Source organism: Myodes glareolus, chromosome 17 (assembly GCF_982192425.1).
Source record: "Myodes glareolus chromosome 17, mMyoGla1.1, whole genome shotgun sequence".
Classification (NCBI taxonomy): Eukaryota; Metazoa; Chordata; class Mammalia; order Rodentia; family Cricetidae; genus Myodes; species Myodes glareolus.
Genome location: NC_142042.1, coordinates 65,802,907 through 65,820,724, shown reverse-complemented (window position 1 = coordinate 65,820,724; position 17,818 = coordinate 65,802,907). Strand labels below are relative to the sequence as shown.

Sequence of the window (17,818 nt, the reverse complement as noted above, 5' to 3'; positions counted from 1 at the left end):
CTTTACATTTCTTAATGATTTTTGGTTTTTTTTCTTTTGGTTTTTTTTGTTTGTTTGTTTTCTGAGATAGGGTTATTCTGTGTAGCTTTGGACCCTGTCCTGGAACTAGTTCTTGTAGATCAGGCTGGCCTCTAACTCAGAGAGATCCACCTGCCTCTGCCTTCCCAAGTGATGGAATTAAAGGCGTGTGCCACCACTGCCCAGCCTAATTTATTCATTTTTTTTATTTCATGAACATTTGTTGTGTTTTGCCTGCAGATATGTCTTTGTAAGAGTGTTGGTCGCTTGGAGCTACAGACAGTTGTGAGCTGCCGTGTAGATGCTGGGGATTGAACCCGGGTCCTCTTGAAGGGCAGCCAGTGCTCTTAACTGCTGAGCCATCTCTTCAGGCCCTATATCTTTACATTTTTGACACTTGGTGGCATTTGCCCGAGAATGAGATATTTTGTTTTCTATAGTTTATGTTCAAAAAAGAAATTAAAAATATAATCTTAACTGTTTTTTACATTTATTTTATTTAGTTTGTGTGCGGGAGGGTACTAATGCCACAGCCAGCAAGCATGTGGAGGTCAGTGGGTCAGCCAGCTCGTCAGGCCGCAGTGCCTACGCCTGTGTTCCTGTCTGCACACGGCAGTGTTCCCTAGGATAGGCCAGCGCAGCTGACAGTGCTACTGTTGCCTTCTGTCCCTCCAGGTATTTCCTCCATTCAGACTTGTCCCGGAGAAAATGACACTGATCACAACTAACATGATGCAGGTGACTCTCTTTGGGGTTTTTCTGCGGGTTTGGGTTTTTTTGGGGTTTTGGGGGGGGTGTTTTGGTTTTTGGTTTTTTGAGACAGGGTTTTTCTGTAGCTTTGGAACCTGTCCTGGAACTAGCTCTTGTAGACCAGGCTGGCCTCGAACTCACAGAGATCTGCCTGCTTCTGCCTCCTGAGTGCTGGGATTAAGATGTGTGCCACCACCACCTAGCTGAGATTTAATTTATTTTATGTGCATGAGTGTTTTGTCTCTATGTATACCACATGCAATACTCAAGGATGCCAGAAGAGGGCATCAGGTCCCCTGAACTGGACATAAGAACTACCTGTGATGTGGGTACTGGGAATTGAATCTGGTCCTCTGGAAGGGCAGCCAGTTCTCTTGACCACTGAACCATCTCTTCAGACCCCAGTATAGATACTTTTAAAGCATAACATGATTTGCTGTTTCTATTTTCCATGCATACACATCTCCTGTACACCCAGGGCAGGTGGGTTGATGAAGAAGAAAGTCAGGTCTCTGTTCTTGGGAGTCCTGTGGGCCATTTGTAGCACACATGTCTTCTACACACGTTTGAACTGATGTGGTGTTCGCTGTCCAGGGATGGAGAAGGGATGTGATTGCCACACTGCAGGCGCTCGCTGGTGTTTGCGTTACAGATAATGTCTGAAGGCGGCCCTCAGCCGCAGTCCATCATCCACTTCTCCATCAGCAATCAGACGGTAGCTGCTGTTACCAGGCGGGGACAAGTCACGGGGAAAGTGGTCGGCACAGCCGTGGTGCACGGCACCATCCAGACAGTGAATGAAGACACCGGCAAAGTCATTGTGTTCTCCCAGGTATCCGCTGCTCTGCTGTGCTCTGCTCTTGAATCTTGGGGTGATGGGCACAGGTGACGAGGAGGATGCCATCAGACCAGGAATGTCCTTCTAGCTCCCCTCATCTGGTATAGAAAACATGTGGGCTTTGGCGGAGAACCCACAGAGCCCTTGGCATTGTTGTAATGTGTGGTCCCTAGCCCTTCAGAACTTTTTTAAAGAACAAAATCAAACATATGTGGTCGGGCTTTTTGTTGCCGTTGAACATCAGGAACACTATGTACAAGGAGCTAGCTGTAAGCATCTCTGTCAGCGCAGAAACCCCCTTAGCTAAGCGCGCTCTCCCTTGTTGCACAGGATGAAGTCCAGATTGAAGTTGTCCAGCTACGGGCTGTGAGGATCTTGGCAGCCGCAACCCGACTCATCACAGCCACTGAGGTTAGTTGTACAGAGCATGTGGGTTCGCCTTCGTTTCTCTCTCCCTCCCCTCTCTGGTTTTATTTTTTTCTGGGATTTATTTATTGTTGCCACGCATGGTAGCTCACATCTTTAATCCAGGCACTCAGGAGGCAGAGGCAGAGGCAGGCAGATCTCTGTGAATTCAAGACCAGCCTGGTCTACAGAACAAGTTCAAGGACAGCCAGGGCTACACAGAGAAACCCTGTCTCAGAAAAAAAGAGAGAGAGAGAGAGAGAGAGAGAGAGAGAGAGAGAGAGAGAGAGTTATTTATTTTTATTTTATGTATATGGGTGTAGCGCCTGGACTATGGGGCGGTACGCAAGCCGGGAACTAGGCTGGAGACTTAAAAACACACACACACAGACAGGCAGAGACACGGGTCATCCTTGAAACAAGAATGCCAACTTTATTGTGCTCCAGGGAAGCTTATGTAGGGATCCTTAACTGATAGCCACGCCCCAGCTCTTGGGATTTCCAGCTGTAAAACCCACCAGAATCCACTCTCCTGCCATCAGGAACTCATGATGGTCTCTTTGTCAGAGCAGCTGCAGGCACAGGTAAACAAGTTGTTTTGTTCCGTTCACTCCAGCAGGCAAAGGGTCTGAGGCAGGCAAAGAAAGTCAAGGGGTCAGGGGTCTGCAGCCCCCAGCATATGGATGTTTTCCTGCATGCGTGTCTGTATAGCACATGCATGCCTGATGCCCATGGAGGCCAGAAGAAAGCATTGGATCCCCTGAATCTGGAGTTAGAGACAGTTGTAAACAACCATGTGGGTGCTGGGAATGGAGCCTGGGTCCATTTGAAGAGAACCCAGTGCTCTTAATGGCTCTTAACTCTTATGTATGTGGTTTTCCTCATACTCTTGCTATGTAGCCTAGGTTTGCCTGAAACCAAAGAAAATCCTGTGCTTCAGCCTCCAGAATTCTGAGATTCCGGGTATGTGCCACCATGCCCAGCTCTGAGATTCCGGGTATGTGCCGCCATGGCCAGCTCTGAGGCTGGTATGAGAGCCATATTCTGGGCTCACTGCTCTGAGAATGCCGAGTAAGCAGGTATAAAGCACAGTATCACACTTTGTTTTCAGATGCCAGTTTACGTCATGGGAGTGACTAGTACCCAGACTCCTTTCTCCTTCAGCAATGCCAGCCCCATGCTCACTTTCCACTGGTCCATGAGTAAGCGGGATGTGCTGGATCTGATACCCAGGCATTCAGAGGTATGGACTTACCTGTTTATATTGCCGTGGGAGTTTTAAGATTTATGTTTAATTATTAGTTAAGGGAGTATACACGTGTGCAGGTGTCCTTGAGGCAAGACGTATTGGGTCCATCACAGGAACCTGTGAGCCAAGGTTCTCTGCGGGAGCAGATGCATCTCTCCAGTCATTCACCTGAACCCCCACAAGTGTTTTTGACAGAGTTCCATTATTTAGTACTGACTGTCCTGGAACTTACTAAGAAGACCAGGTTGGCCTCAAACTTGCAGTGATCCTCCTGTCTCTCTCCCCCAAGTGCTGGGCTTACAAGTGCACCATCATGTCTGACCTGCCTTAGGAACCTTCTTGCTGTCTAAGACTTTCATGACTTGTTCATTCCTCCATTACTTAGTCCTAAATTGACATCATTTTATTTATGCAAAAGTTTATCATTTAGCCAGACACTGGTGGCGTACGCCTTTAATCCCAGCACTCGGGAGGGAGAGGCAGGTAGATCTCTGTGAGTTCCAGGTCAGCCTGATCTACAGAGTGAGTTCCAGGACAGCCAGGGCTACACAGTGAAACCCTGTCTCAAAAAAACAAAAAAAGTTTATAATTTAAAAGTAGGAGTAGGAAAATGTAATTTATTTATACTTCAAATGAAAGACAGAAATCAGGGAAAAATAATAAAAGTGGCACAGTGTTATGTTTCTTGGATTTATTTTTGCCCAGGAATTTATTATAATTCAGTCTGGAATGAAGGAAATCTCAGTTTTTCTAGATTTGTTTTGTTTTGTTTGCAGGGTTTCTGTGTGTAGCCCTGACTGTCCTGGAACTCGCTCTGTAGACCAGGCTGGCCTCGAACTCACAGAGATCTGCCTGCCTCTCAAGTGCTGGGATTAAAGGTGTGCGCCACCTCCACCTGGCTCCTTTCTAGATTGCACCACTCACATCTGAGACTGCATTTTCAGAGTCTCTTTTGTTTGCCGAGGACATTTCACAGCCTGGTTACTTCAGTTTAGCATCTTGAGAACTTTAATACTTTTTGTGCCATCCATAAGTGCAAGCATGAGATCCTCCTTTGGAATTCCAGGATCCGTGTAAAAAGTCCCAATGTTGGAGTCCAGCTGATGAGCTCCAGCCGCAGGCTCAGAAAGTCAGGTGGAGAGCCATTGAGGAAGGTGTCCAGCGTTGACTTCTGGTTTATACACAAGGTAGACAGGGAGGAACAACTGCGTTAAGTTATCCTGCGACCACACGTGTGTGCCCAATTTATGCATATTTACAAACTGCATTCCCAGACACAGATTTTGAGCCTGAACCCCTCAGTGGGGATGTCAGGTACCGTGGGTGTCATCCAACTGCTATAGCCCACTGCTTGGCAGCTGAATCTGGGTTGAGTTCCTTGCTTTTTGGGTGACTAACCAAACTGCCCCTCCATGGTTGCCTCTGGTCTCTGGTGAATCTGGATGGACACAGAGAAATTGAACAATACAACTTAAGACTGTGTCTCTGACCAGCAGAATTGGCTCGGCAGTTAAAAGCACTCACTGATCCTCCAGAAGACCTGGATTTGATTCCCAACACCCACTTGGCTGCTCATAACTACCTGTAACTACTGCTCAATGGGATCCAACTCCCTCTCCTGGCCTCAGTGGGTACTACATGCAAATGGTGTACAGACATATATGCAGGCAAAAAAATTAATGTCTATAAAATTAATATTTTTCTTTATTTCTGTCGTTTTTAAAAATTTATTTATGTATTATGTATATAGTGTATATATGCCTGCATGCCAGAAGATGGCACCAGATTTCATTATAGATGCTTGTGAGCTACCATGTGGTTGCCTGGAATTGAACTCAGGACCTCTGGAAAAGCAGTCAGGGCTCTTAACCTCTGAGCCAGGTCTCCAGCCCTCTGTTGTTGTTTTTGACATAGAGTTTCTCTATGTAATAGTCCTAGATGTCCTGGAACTCCCTCTGTAGACCATGTTGGCCTTGAACTCACAGAGATTCACCCGTCTCTGCCTCCAAAAGAGTTCTGGGATCAAAGGTGTGAGCTACTACCTCCCAACAATAAAATTAAATAATAAAAAATAATAATAAGACTGTCTCTAAACTGGGCATAATGATGCACTCTTTGATCCCAGAACTCTTTGGGAGGCAGAGTCAGGCAGGTCTCTGAGTTCTAGTCTACTTGCTCTACACAAATTTCACACCTTCCAAGACTATACTGTGATACCTTGTCTCAAAATTAATAAGAAGAACAAGACTTATAAGTTTTTGAAAATGGTTTTCATGCCTGTTCCATCAGACCTCTCACACTGAAGCCTGAAAAAGACAGAAAAGGGGCTGGAGAGATGGCTCAGTGGTAAAGAGCACTGGCTGCTCTTCCAGAGGACCCAGGTTCAGTTCCCAGCACCCACCTGGCGCTCACAACTGTTTGTAGCTCCAGTTCCAGGGCATCTGGCACCTTCACACCAATGGACATAAAATAAAAGTTAAGCAGTCATTTTCAGTGCATCCCTTTACTGTCCAGGTGTCTCTGCAGCTTCCAGCAGAGAACAACTTTGCCATGATTGTTCACACAAAAGCGGCTGGCAGAACAACGATCAAGGTCACGGTCCGCAGTGAGAGCAACTCCTTTGGGCAGTTTGAGGGGAGTGTGCTGGAACTGTCTGACGAGATCCAAATCCTGGTAAGCACCCACCTAGGTCCCGCATCTGTCAATCCAGAAGCTGTTGCTGGCAACAGCTCCGGTCTGCAGCTCTAAGTGTGCTCGCCTTATCACATATTCCAGAAGAAAAACCGAGTGGGGGCCACAGAGATGGCGCAGAAGGTGAAGTGCTCGCTGCAGAAGCCTGGGAACCTGAATTTAATTCCTAGAGCCTACCTGAAAGAGACAGAGATGGTGGTGCACGCCTCTAATCCTAGGGTCCCACAGGCCGTGGGCTGGCGCGTACAGTGGCAGAGAGGAGAGACATACTACTCCAGCTCTGCCAACTTTAGAAAGCTCTCCTCTCGCTTAAATTTAAAAAAAAAAAACAACTGTTTTCCTCTGACCACACAAATACAGTGGCACACGCAAGCATGTGCCCATGTGTCTCACACACACAAGCATGTGCCCATGTGTCTCACACACGCAAGCATGTGCCCCTGTGTCTCACACATACAAGCGTGTGTCCATGTGTCTCGCATGTGCAAACATGTGGTCATGTGTCTCGCACACGCAAGCATGTGCCCATGTGTCTCGCACACACACACAGTAAGCGTAAACAACCCTAAGAAGGAAAAGTTTTTAAAAAGTCCAATTAGTGGGTAAATAAGTAAAAGACAGTCTTCCCCTTTATTTTGTCCTTGGTTCTGTGACTCGGTATAGAGACAAGGAAAGGACCCTTCAGTAGGAAGCAGCAGAGCTGGATTGTAGTGTGGTGGTTTTGCTCTTTCACTCTGGCTTTTGGGGGGCCCACCACCCAGCTCCCAAATAAATCACACATGGAGGCTTATTCTTAGTTGTGAGTACCCGGCCTTAACTTGGCTTGTTTTTTGCTATCTTTTCTTAATTTAATATATCCCATCTATCTTTGGTCTCAGGGCATTTATCTTTCTCTTTTCCTGTATACCTTTCCTTTCCTCTTACTCCATGTCTGGTTGTGTAGCTGGGCCGCTGGACAGCTGGGCGGCTAACCCCTGAAGATCTTCCTCCTTCCTCTCTCATTCCTAGATCCTCAGACCCCCCGTCCAGATTTCTGCTCTCTGCCTGCCAGTCCTGCCTACTCCTTTCTCCCTTCTCCTATTCCTTTCCCTTACGTTTGCTCCTGCCTCACTATTGGCGGTTCAGCTCTTTATTAGACCCTCAGGTGTTTTAGACAGGCACAGTAACACAGCTTCACAGCTAAACAAATGCAGTTTAACATGATATTAAACACGCCTTAACATGATATTCCTAACACTGAATGGTGCCTCTCCTGACTTAGTATCAGAGTCTTTGCTCCCAGACCTCAGTTCAGTGAGCAGAGCTAAAACTGGGTCTCTAGTAACTTTAATCTACCACAGAGACTGTAGCCAGTGGGGTTTGCCACATGACCAGTACTTCAGGAATAGAGCTGTGAAAATATATTTTAAATAATATATTATTTTTAATAATATATAATATATAATAATATCAATTTTAATAATTTTTTTTTGGAGACCGGATCTCTCTATGTAGTCCTGGGTGTTCTGGAACTCCCTAAATAGATCAGGCTGGCCTCAAAGTCCCAGACTCTGCACATGCCTCTGTCCCCTGAGGGCTGGGATTAAAGGTGTGTGTCATGAGCCCAGGTTTAGATTGTATACCCTAAACTACCACATATGTAGCATGCACCTGACTTGTTTTAGGGAGGGGTATGGAAGGCTGTTTAGATTTATTAGAAATCAGGCAGACTGTTGCCTCCTAGTTACTGCATGTTCAGCACACGGTTCCCATTGCATTGTCCTGAAATCCATCCATATGTAAATAAGTACTATAACTTGTCTTCTGAAATGAGGGAAAGTCATTTTCTCCCTATAGGTGTTTGAAAAACTCCAGCTCTTCTATGCAGACTGCCAACCTGAGCAGATTCTGATGCCCATGAATTCTCAGCTCAGGCTCCACACCAACAGGTAAGGAAGAAGAGTGGGTTCTGCCGTGAGGGAACCCCAGCAAGATGTCACACACGGGGGCAGGATGCTGGAGGGGCCGCTCATCTGGACACTGCCCTGCAGGCCACTGGAATACAAACTACAAAACTGTCCTCTGACCTCCTCTGTCCGAACATCGTGTCTCTCTCTGTCTCTCCCTCTTACTCTTGTCTCTGCCTCTCTCTCTGTCTCTCTGTCTCTGTCTCTGTCTCTCTCTGACACACATACACACACACACACACACACACACACACACTCTGATAAATGAAGCTTAAGAGCTGGCAAGAGGGGCTGAAGAGATGGCTCAGTGGTTAAGAGCACTGCCTGCTCTTCCAAAGGTCCTGAGTTCAATTCCCAGCAACCACATGGTGGCTCACAACCATCTATAATGAGGTCTGGTGCCCTTTTCTGGCCTGCAGACATACACACAGACAGAATATTGTGTACATAATTAATTAATCAATTAATTAAAAAAAGAGCTGGCAAGATAGCAAGATATTCAGTTTATAAAGATGCTTAGGGCACAAGCCCGATGACCTGAGTTCAATCCCAGAACCAAGGGAAAAAGCAGGATGTGGGCCATCTGGCTTGAAGTAGGAAGTGCAGCAACAAAAACAAGAGGCCCCATCTCTGCAAGGAGACAAGTGCACACCTGCACACACACATTAATAATAATTTTAAAAACATTTTGAAAATTCAAATTGCATATGGAAAGAGCTACCTATAGTGATATTTCATTTGTGTTTTAATAAATAAAGCTTGCCTGAAGATCAGTGAGTAAAACAGCCGCCCTGGTCAGTCAGCCTTAGAGACCAGGCAGTGGTGACACATGCCATTTGTAGACAGAAGTTTCTGTCCCACCCAGTCCTGCAGCCATTCAGTCCCAAATAAACACACAGACTTATATTAATTTAAACTGTTGGGCCTATTAGCTCAGGCTTATTACTAACTAGCTCTTACAACTTAAATTCACCCATAATTCTTGCTTATGTTGAGCCACATGACTTGGTACCTTTTCTCAGTAAGACATTCTCATCTTGCTTCCTCTGCATCTGACTGGTGACTGACTCTCTGCCTTTCCTCTTCCCAGAATTCTCTTAGTCTGGTTGCTCTGCCTATACTCACTGCCTGGCTACTGGCCCATCAGTGTTTTAATAAACCAGTACAAGTGACAGATCTTTACAGTACACAAGAACATCATCCCACAGCAGCTACCGTCTATTCTCAAGTGATTTTTCTAATCTGAATAGTTTTTCAAAGATGAAATAATGTATACAACATAAAAATAACCAAAAGACTCACTTACTATTGCATGTATATGTGTGTGTGAGTGAATGAGTGTGTGTGTGTCCGTGTCCAGGCACACGCTGTGGTAGCATGTGGAGGACAGAGTCCAACCTTCAGTTCTCTTGTGCTTATGGGATCCTAGGATCAACCTCAAGGTGGGCTTTTGTGACAAATACTTTTACCCAATTTGCTATTTCACTAGCCCAAAACTAACCTCAACTCCTTATGAGGGTGACCATGGCCTCCTGCTGTTCCTGTTTCTACCTCCTCAGTGCTAGGAGTACAGGTGTGTGCAGCCATGCCTGACTTTCCACGTATGTGTTTGGGAGAGGGTCTCAACATCTTGGTCCCCTTCCCCAGCTCCCTAGGTGTACACCACCACACCTCATGTATTTTTTGCTTTTTGACTATTGTGAATATTGATGCTGTAGACATTCATATATGAGTATTTGTTTGAATATCTGTTTTCAGTTATTTTGTTCAAAGAATTTTCTAATATACAACAGGATTTGTTTTTTAAAGAGAAAAGCATAGGCCTGGGGTTAGTGGTTTATGCCTGTTGTCCCAGCATGTAGGGAGGTAGAGACATGTGATGGCTAATTATATGGAAACTTGACCCAAGCTAGAGTCATCTGAGAGGAAAGAACCTCAGTTGAGAAATGCCTCTATGCAATCAGGCTGTAGGCAATCCTGTAGGACATTTCTTATTTCATGATTAATGTAGGAGGGCCCAGCCCATTGTGTGTAATGCCATCCCTAGGATGGTGGCCCTGGGTTCTTTAAGAAAGCAGGCTGAGCAAGCCATGAGGAACAAGCTAGTAAGCAGCCCCCCTACATGGCCTCTCTGCATTAGCTCCTTCCTCCAGGTTCCTGCCCCGCTTGAGTTCCTTCCCTGCCTTCCCTCAATGGTGGACTCTTGCTGAAAATGTAAGCCAAATAAACATTTTCCTCCCCACATTGCTTCTGGTCAAGGTGTCGCCTCACAGTAACAGAAACCTAAAATAAAACAGGAAGGTCGGGAATTCAAGATCATCCTTGGCTACTTAGGAAGTTTTGTTTTGTTTTTTTGTTTGTTTGGGTTTGTTTTGTTTTGTTTTGTTGTTGTTCTTGTTGGAGACAGGGTTTTTCTGTGTAACTTTGGAGCCTGTCTTGGAACTTGTTCTGTAGATCAGGCTGGCCTCAAACTCACAGAGATCCGTCTGTCTCTGCCTTCCAAGTGCTGGGATTAAAGTCATGTGCCTCCACTCCCAGTTTCTCAGGGTTTTTTTTTATTTTTTATTTATTTATTTATTTATTATGTATACTATATTCTGTCTGTGTGTATGTCTGAAGGCCAGAAGAGGGCACCAGACCTCATTACAGATGGTTGTGAGCCACCATGTGGTTGCCAGGAATTGAACTCAGGACCTTTGGAAGAGCAGGCAATGCTCTTAACCACTGAGTCATCTCTCCAGCCCCCCTCAGTTTTTATAATAAGGTTTAAGATGTAAAATTTTTAAAAACAGAAGTTGGGCGGGGTGACGCACAGCGTTAATCCCAGCACTTGGGAGGCAGAGGCAGGCGAATCTCTTGTGAGTTCGAGGCCAGCCTAGTTTACAAGAGCTAGCTCCAGGACAGGCTCCAAAGCTACAGAGAAACCCTGTCTTGAAAACAAAAACAAAAAAGAATAAAAACAAGGAAGAAAAGGAGAAAGGGAAGAAGAGGAGAGGGTGGTGAAGTGAGGGAGGAAGGGAAAAGCTGGGAAGCCTAAGCCTTAGCTATGGCTGCCTTTTCCTGAGGAACATCCAACGTAGAGAATGCACACAGTGCCAGAGCACAGACTCCAATCGTAGTCCTCCAAAATGTCTGTCTGATTTAAAGTTTTAGTTTTCTAAGACAGAGTTTCCATGTAGAGCCAAGCTCTGTGGACTAGGCTGGTTGCAAACTCATAACAATCCTCTTTCCCAGCTACCAGTGCCGGAAGTGCAGTGAGCCAGCACTCCTCTTAGCCTTGTCGGTCCTCACCTGCTTCCTCCTGGCGGACAGCCCGAGAGTGTGCCCACTTGTTCTGTTTGTCTCCTAGAGAAGGCGCAGCCTTTGTGAGTTCCCGTGTTCTCAAGTGTTTCCCGAATTCCTCAGTAATTGAAGAAGATAGCCAAGGGCTCCTGAGATCTGGGTCCATTGCGGGCACTGCAGTGTTAGAAGTCACTTCTATAGAACCTTTTGGAGTCAATCAAACAACCATAACTGGAGTCCAGGTGAGTCCGGGACGGAACCAATAAAATAATGGGTTCTATGACGTAGCCCAGGAGTAGAGTGTCTGCCTACCATCCTTAAAAACCCTACCAGTAAATAAATAAGTAAACAAAGTAGGTAAAAGGCCCTGTCCTCCTGAGACGGTACTGCCCTGAAGAGAGGGATCAGCCCCCCATTAGTGTGGCTGTCTTCCCAGGAGCGGCAAGAGCAAAGCACAGAACTGCTTCTACCAGAGTCTGCTTTTGAAGCGGGGTGTGGGGGTGACTTCAAAGTTCAAGGCCAGCAGGGGCTACAGAGTGAGACTGTGTCTCAAAGAAGAAAATTTCTGGGGCTGGAGAGATGTCTCAGAGGTTAAGAGAACCGACTGCTGTTCTGGAGGTCCTGAGTTCAATTCCCAGCAGCCACATGATGGCTCACACACTTCTATAATGAGATCTGGTGCCCAGAACACTATATGCATAATAAATAAATTAAAAAAAAAGAAAATGTCTGACTTTGTATACAATTAAACATTTTAGGGTGGAAAGAGGTCTCAGAATGCTTCTTGGCCGTTCAGCTAAGATTAAATGTAGAAAAGGCCTCAGAGGCATGTTATTCTAACAAGAATCTTTTAGACATTAGATATATACTATATTCCAGCCCATATATTGTCCTGCTGTGTGCATTCCTCTTCTTACTACTTTAAGAACTGTACAGGGTGCATATAATTGAGAAAGAAGCTGAGATCCGGAGCTACACAACGCTATGAAGTGACAAACTGGGATCAGATTGTGTTTCTTACTGTAGTGTAGCCTTCACACCACAGGGAAAACGGGTCGTACTCCTGATAATCATGTAGTGACAGTTTGGATAATGAAGTAACCATTGCCTGCGCCATCGTAGCCTTCGACACAAGCGTGTCAAGTCCAAATCTCTTTCCTGTAAAGGAATGGGGCACGGGTACAAGCCTGAATTCAGATCCCCGTAACCCACAGAAGAGGCAGAGTGCAAGCATGTGTAATTCCAGTGGCCAACAAGAAATGGGAGGCAGAGACGGGAGAAAGGCCGGCTGGCCTGACTCACACAGCAGTGAGGAGGCCTGGTCAAGATCGAAAGACCTGACAGCCGAGCTCTGCTCACACACACACACAGACACATCCACACACTGCCACACACACATCACACACTGTCTCACACACACCTACACACTGCCACACACACACATCCACACACTGCCACACACTGCCACACACACACACAGACACACACATCCACACTGACACACACTGACACACACACACAACCACACACTGCCACACACACACACACACACACACACACGCGCGCGTGCATGGCTTGTGACCTTGACTACAGGTTGTAGGTGTGACAGCAGCCCTTCTCCAGAGCTGCAGTCCCTGGACCAGTGGGTTTTGTCTCCCGCAGGTAGCACCAGTGACGTACCTTCGAATGAGCAGCTACCCCAAGCTGTACACAGGCCAAGGAAGAACCCTATCAGCCTTTCCCTTGGGCATGTCTCTCACCTTTATTGTTGAGTTTTATAATAACATTGGAGAGAAATTCCACACCCACAATACTCGACTTTATATGGCTCTGAACAGGTATGGAGGTGAGGGGTGTTAGGCCATGTTGGAAGCCTTCAGTTAAGGGCGTGTCTGACAGCAGGTTCAGCGGGCGTCTCTTCACTGGGAACTTGGAATCTGGTCTCTATTTTTTTACTCAAAATTAAAGCATGAGCCATGTGCCCATGTGTGGTGATACATCCCTCTAATAAGGAATGTAAAATGGGAAACATCTCAGATGCAAAGCCAGCCTGGGCTTCATCATAGCAGAGAGTTCCAGGCTAGTGTGGGCTAGAGTGTGACCCTGTTTTAAGGCAGAGGGGCTGAGGGATGACCAGGGACATAGCTAAGAGATAGAACACACCTAACATGTGCAGAGCACTTGGTTTGATCCTCAGCAACACATACACACTCACATGCACACATACTCCCTTTTTCCCTCTCTCTTTCTCTCTCTCCCCCTCCCTCTCTCTCTTCCTCTCCCTCCCTCTCTCTTTCTCTCTCTCTCTCTCTCTCTCTCTCTCTCTCTCTCTCACACACACACACACACACACACAGCCAGACCTGGGCTTGGTACCTATAATCACAGTCCTTAGAAAATTGACCTAGGAGAACTGTCATAAGATCAAGGAACAACAAACTGAAACCCTTTCCAAAACGAAGTGGGCTAGAGAGATGGGTCAGCAGTTCAGCGTGCTGATAGCACATGCGGAAAGCTGAGTTCAGTTCCCAGTATCCACGTTGAGAAAGTCCAGTTCTAAGAAATCCAACGCCCTTTGGGGTCTCTGAGGGTATATACACACAAATAAAACAAATTTTTCTTTGTTTGTTTTTCAAGACAAGGTTTCTCTGTGTAGCCCTGGCTGTCCTGAAACTCACTTTGTAGATCAAACTGTACTCAAATTCACAGAAATCCACCTGCCTCTGCCTCCTGCCTGGTGAAATATAACAATGTTTATAAGAAAATATTGTCAGTCAGGCTTAGTAGTACACTCCTTTGATCCCAGCACTCAGGAGGCAGAGACAACAGGTGGGTCTATGTGAATACGAGGTCAGCCTGTCCTACACAGCAAGACCTGGGCTTCCTAGGGCTGCATAGTAAGAACCTGTCTCAAAATCAAAAGAAAACTGGTAATTAAGGAAGTTTCTGCTGGGCAGTGGTGGCACAATCCCTTAATGCCAGCACTCAGGAGGTAAACAGGCAGATCTCTTTGAGTTCTGGGCCAGCCTGGTCTACAGAGAGAGTTCTAAGACAGGTTCAAAAGCTACAGAGAACCCTTTCTCATTTAGAAGGTTAAAACCGAAGGATTGAGACCAGACTGGGTCACATAATAAAACTCTCAAGAAAAACCAAACAACATAAAGAACTAGGCATGGAGAGGTAGAGGCAGGAGGATCAGAAATCTAAAGTCATCCTGAGCTACATACAGGAGCATGGAAAGCCTGGATTTCATGAGGAAAAAAAATCCTCAGGAAACAGGGCCAGGGAGGTGACTCAGCAGGCACTGGCTGCCAAACCTGATGACCTGAGTCCTGATGGTCCCAAATCATAGATCAAGGACAGAACTGATCCTTCAAAAGCTGTCCTCCAGCTGCCACGCATGTGCTGTGGCACATGTGTGCCCATCACGCACGAAGAAATTTTTAAAAAATTTTAATGATTTGTTTATTGTGAATACGGTGCTCTGTCTGCATGTATGCCTGAATGCCAGAAGAGGGCACCAGATCTCATTCTACACCATGTGGGTGCTGGGAATTGAACTCAGGACCTCTGGAAGAGCAGTCAGTACTCTTAACCTCTGAGCCATCTCTCAGGCCCCAAGAATTAGAAACTTTAAACAAATTCGTGATTGGGTCTCTTCCCTCAATGTTTTCCAATGTTCTCTCTCTCTCTCTTCTCTCTCTCTCTCTCTTTCTCTGTCTGTCTGTCTGTGTCTCTCTCTCTCTCTCTCTGAGACAGGATTTCTCTGTAGCTTTGGAGCCTGTCCTAGAACTTGCTCTGTAAGCCTCGAACTCGGAAATCCACCTGCCTCAGTCTCCCGAGTGCTGGGATTAAAGACATGTGTCACCACTGCCCGGCTCATTGTAGTATCTCTTTACAGATATTACAGATATTGTTTGTCTGTTTGTTGCTCTGGCTAGCCTAGTACTCACTATGTAGCCCAAACTGGCTTAGAACTTGGCAGCATGGACGCTGGGCACACAGGAGTGAGACTTTTCACTGGCAGCCAGGGCCTTCTGCATGCCGGCTAAACAACCCACCACCGAGTTACATGCTCAGCTGTCCTTTTCAGACACTCCTGCCTTTTGTGTCATTCTTAGAGATGACTTGCTGCTTATTGGACCAGGAAACAGAAACTATACATACATGGCCCAGGCTGTGAACAGAGGGGTGACGGTTGTGGGGCTCTGGGACCAGCGGCATCCTGGCATGGCGGATTATATTCCTGTTGCTGTAGAACATGCCATTGAGCCAGACACCAATCTTACCTTTGTTGGCGATGTCATCTGCTTCAGCACTCACCTCGTCAATCAGCATGGTAGGTGCGCCTCTTCTTAACCACACAAAAGACATATCCCAGCACTGGGGAGGCAGAGGAAGGCGGATCTTTGTGAGTTTGAGGGTAGCCTGATTTGTTGTTGTTGTTGTTGTTGTTTGTTTGTTTTTCAAGACAAGGTTTCTCTGTAGCTTTGGAGCCTGTCCTGGAACTAGCTCTCATAGACCAGGCTGGCCTCGAACTCACAAAGATCCACCTGCCTCTGCCTCCCAAGTGTTGGGATTAAAGATGTGCGCCACCACCACCCAACTAGTCTCATCTTATAACCAGTACCAGGTTATGCAGGGCTACATAGTAAGACCCTTACCCCCACCCCCAAAAAATCATTTATTTTATTTTGATTCTTTTTTTTTTCTTTTTTTGGTTTTTCAAGGCAGGTTTTCTCTGTGTCTTTGGAGCTTGTCCTATTCACTTTGTAGACCAGGCTGGCCTTGAACTCACAGAGATCTGCCTGTCTCGGTCTCCCAAGTGCTGAAATTAAAGGCGTGCACCACCACTGCCTTGCTTATTTTTGATTTCTTATGACATTTTATTTATTTGTGTGTGGGAACAAAGAACGTGGATGAGTTAGTTCTCATCTTTTACCAGTGGGGCCCTAGGGATTGAACTCAGGTCATCAGACTTAGTAGCAGGACCCCTTGCCTGCTAAGCCATCTTGATGGCCCCAAAGTGATTGTTATGTTAGCTGATAATTCCCAACTGGATGACCATTTTCTCAATAGCCAATTAGAAGTTGACTTGTATCACTTATCATCTGCCTACTGATAGCCAATTAGAAGTTGACTTGTATCACTTATCATCTGCCTACTGAAGACAACTTTGTGTTCTATAATGGACATAATCTGGAGCACTGTCATCTCAGCCTTTGAAGGAAGGTAACTAACTGCTAGGTGAAGAATAATAAAAGTTGGACCAGAGAGATGCTTCCATGGTGAGGGCACTTCTTCCTGAGAGGACCTGGGTTCGATGCCCACCATACACATGGTGGCTCACAGCCATCTGTGTACTCCCTCTTCGTACCTCCACAGCTGCAGGCACACATGTAGGGTACATGTGTGCATATAGGCAGAACATATAAAAATATTTAAAATTTAAACTTATAAATGTAGATGAAATACAAGAAAGAACAAAATGCAATGAGGCTTCAGTTCTGGACACAAGTATTAATACGCTGTTCTCTGAGGCAGCAGCCAAGGCCTAATCTAATGTCCAGTAGATTAATGTGTCAGTCTGTGGGGTGTGTGTGTGTGTATGTGCGCGCGCACGTGTGTGACGTGTGTGGTGCATGTGCCGTGGCACACGTGTGAAGGTCAGAGGACAGCTTTATGGAATTGGTTCTCTCCTTCCTCTGAGGATTCAGGGGATCAAACTCAGATCACCAGGCTTGCACACAAGCCCTTGTACCATTTGAGCCCAGCCATTTTGCCAGACCTAAGCTATTCTGATCAAGAAAACAATTCTGTTAGAAAAAGTTCTATTAAATTCAATTAAAATGATAGAAAAATGTTCTTAGTTTGAAACCCTAGCACTCAAAAATAAAAAGTAAATTTATCCTTGGCAAGAAAATGTGAATTCTTTGACTTTACAGGAAATATGTCCCAATGGCATACATGTATTGCTACTAGTCATCTGTGTGGAGCACTGTTCTCCATATACAGCTGTCATGCGCATCAGGGCATGGGACCACTAGTAGACCCCGAGATCAGGCCTGCTCATTGCTGGTGTCGCCTCGTAGAAGGAAGGATGGAGAGGATCGCAGGACCCTCTCAGCCTTTTGTGCCTCTCAGTTAGCTACATGTGCTTCTGTTCTAATTGCATACAACCCCCTAGTCTTGGGAGGTGCTAGAGCACAGACATGGTGTGTAAGTCTAACTGAAGGAGGGACTCCATCTGTGCAGTTATGGTGGGGTGAGACTTACCAGTAGTGTGGTAGCTTTGGGTTCACCCATACTCCTGTAACCCCTTAACTGTGCTCTATAATAAAGCCCAATAAACTTAATAGTTTCCCAAGTTGGACTTTGATTTGGTTTGTCACTGGTAGCCTATAAGGAAGTATCTGTCTTCCCAGGGAAGAATTTCTGCATCCTGAAACCATTCACATATGACTAACTCATTGGGGGAGGAGGGTCTAGGGCTATGAAGGACTTTTGTCTCTTTTCTGGGAACTATGGTTACGTGCTGAGTTACGTGACGACACTGGAACTAATCCTAACACACACTACATGGTTTATAGCTGTTACAAAGGTAGTTATCTTTTTGGGGTTTTTTTGTTTTGTTTTGTT

The 17,818-nt window shown here is 45.9% G+C and overlaps 1 protein-coding gene and 1 long non-coding RNA gene across 3 annotated transcripts in view; one reads left to right on the top strand and one right to left on the bottom strand.

Moving 5' to 3' along the window:
• The window catches only part of Nup210l (nucleoporin 210 like), a 91,775-nt gene that overhangs the window by 61,897 nt on the left and 12,060 nt on the right, over positions 1-17,818 (top strand). The window contains exons 24-32 of the mRNA XM_087897331.1: positions 694-756; positions 1,421-1,600; positions 1,937-2,017; positions 3,123-3,254; positions 5,775-5,933; positions 7,788-7,879; positions 11,247-11,421; positions 12,842-13,017; positions 15,301-15,518. Coding sequence (XP_087753457.1) covers positions 694-756; positions 1,421-1,600; positions 1,937-2,017; positions 3,123-3,254; positions 5,775-5,933; positions 7,788-7,879; positions 11,247-11,421; positions 12,842-13,017; positions 15,301-15,518 — 1,276 coding nt within the window. The remainder of the gene's footprint in view (positions 1-693; positions 757-1,420; positions 1,601-1,936; positions 2,018-3,122; positions 3,255-5,774; positions 5,934-7,787; positions 7,880-11,246; positions 11,422-12,841; positions 13,018-15,300; positions 15,519-17,818) is intronic.
• On the bottom strand, positions 2,446-12,921 carry LOC146891355 (uncharacterized). Of its 2 annotated transcripts, none has more exons than XR_014997763.2 (4): positions 12,860-12,921; positions 12,201-12,337; positions 11,189-11,353; positions 2,446-2,639 (listed from the first exon to the last, which is right to left on the bottom strand). It is a non-coding gene; the product is annotated as an uncharacterized LOC146891355 (long non-coding RNA). The 2 variants fall into 2 exon arrangements; XR_014997764.1 differs by lacking the exon at positions 2,446-2,639 and adding an exon at positions 3,949-4,431.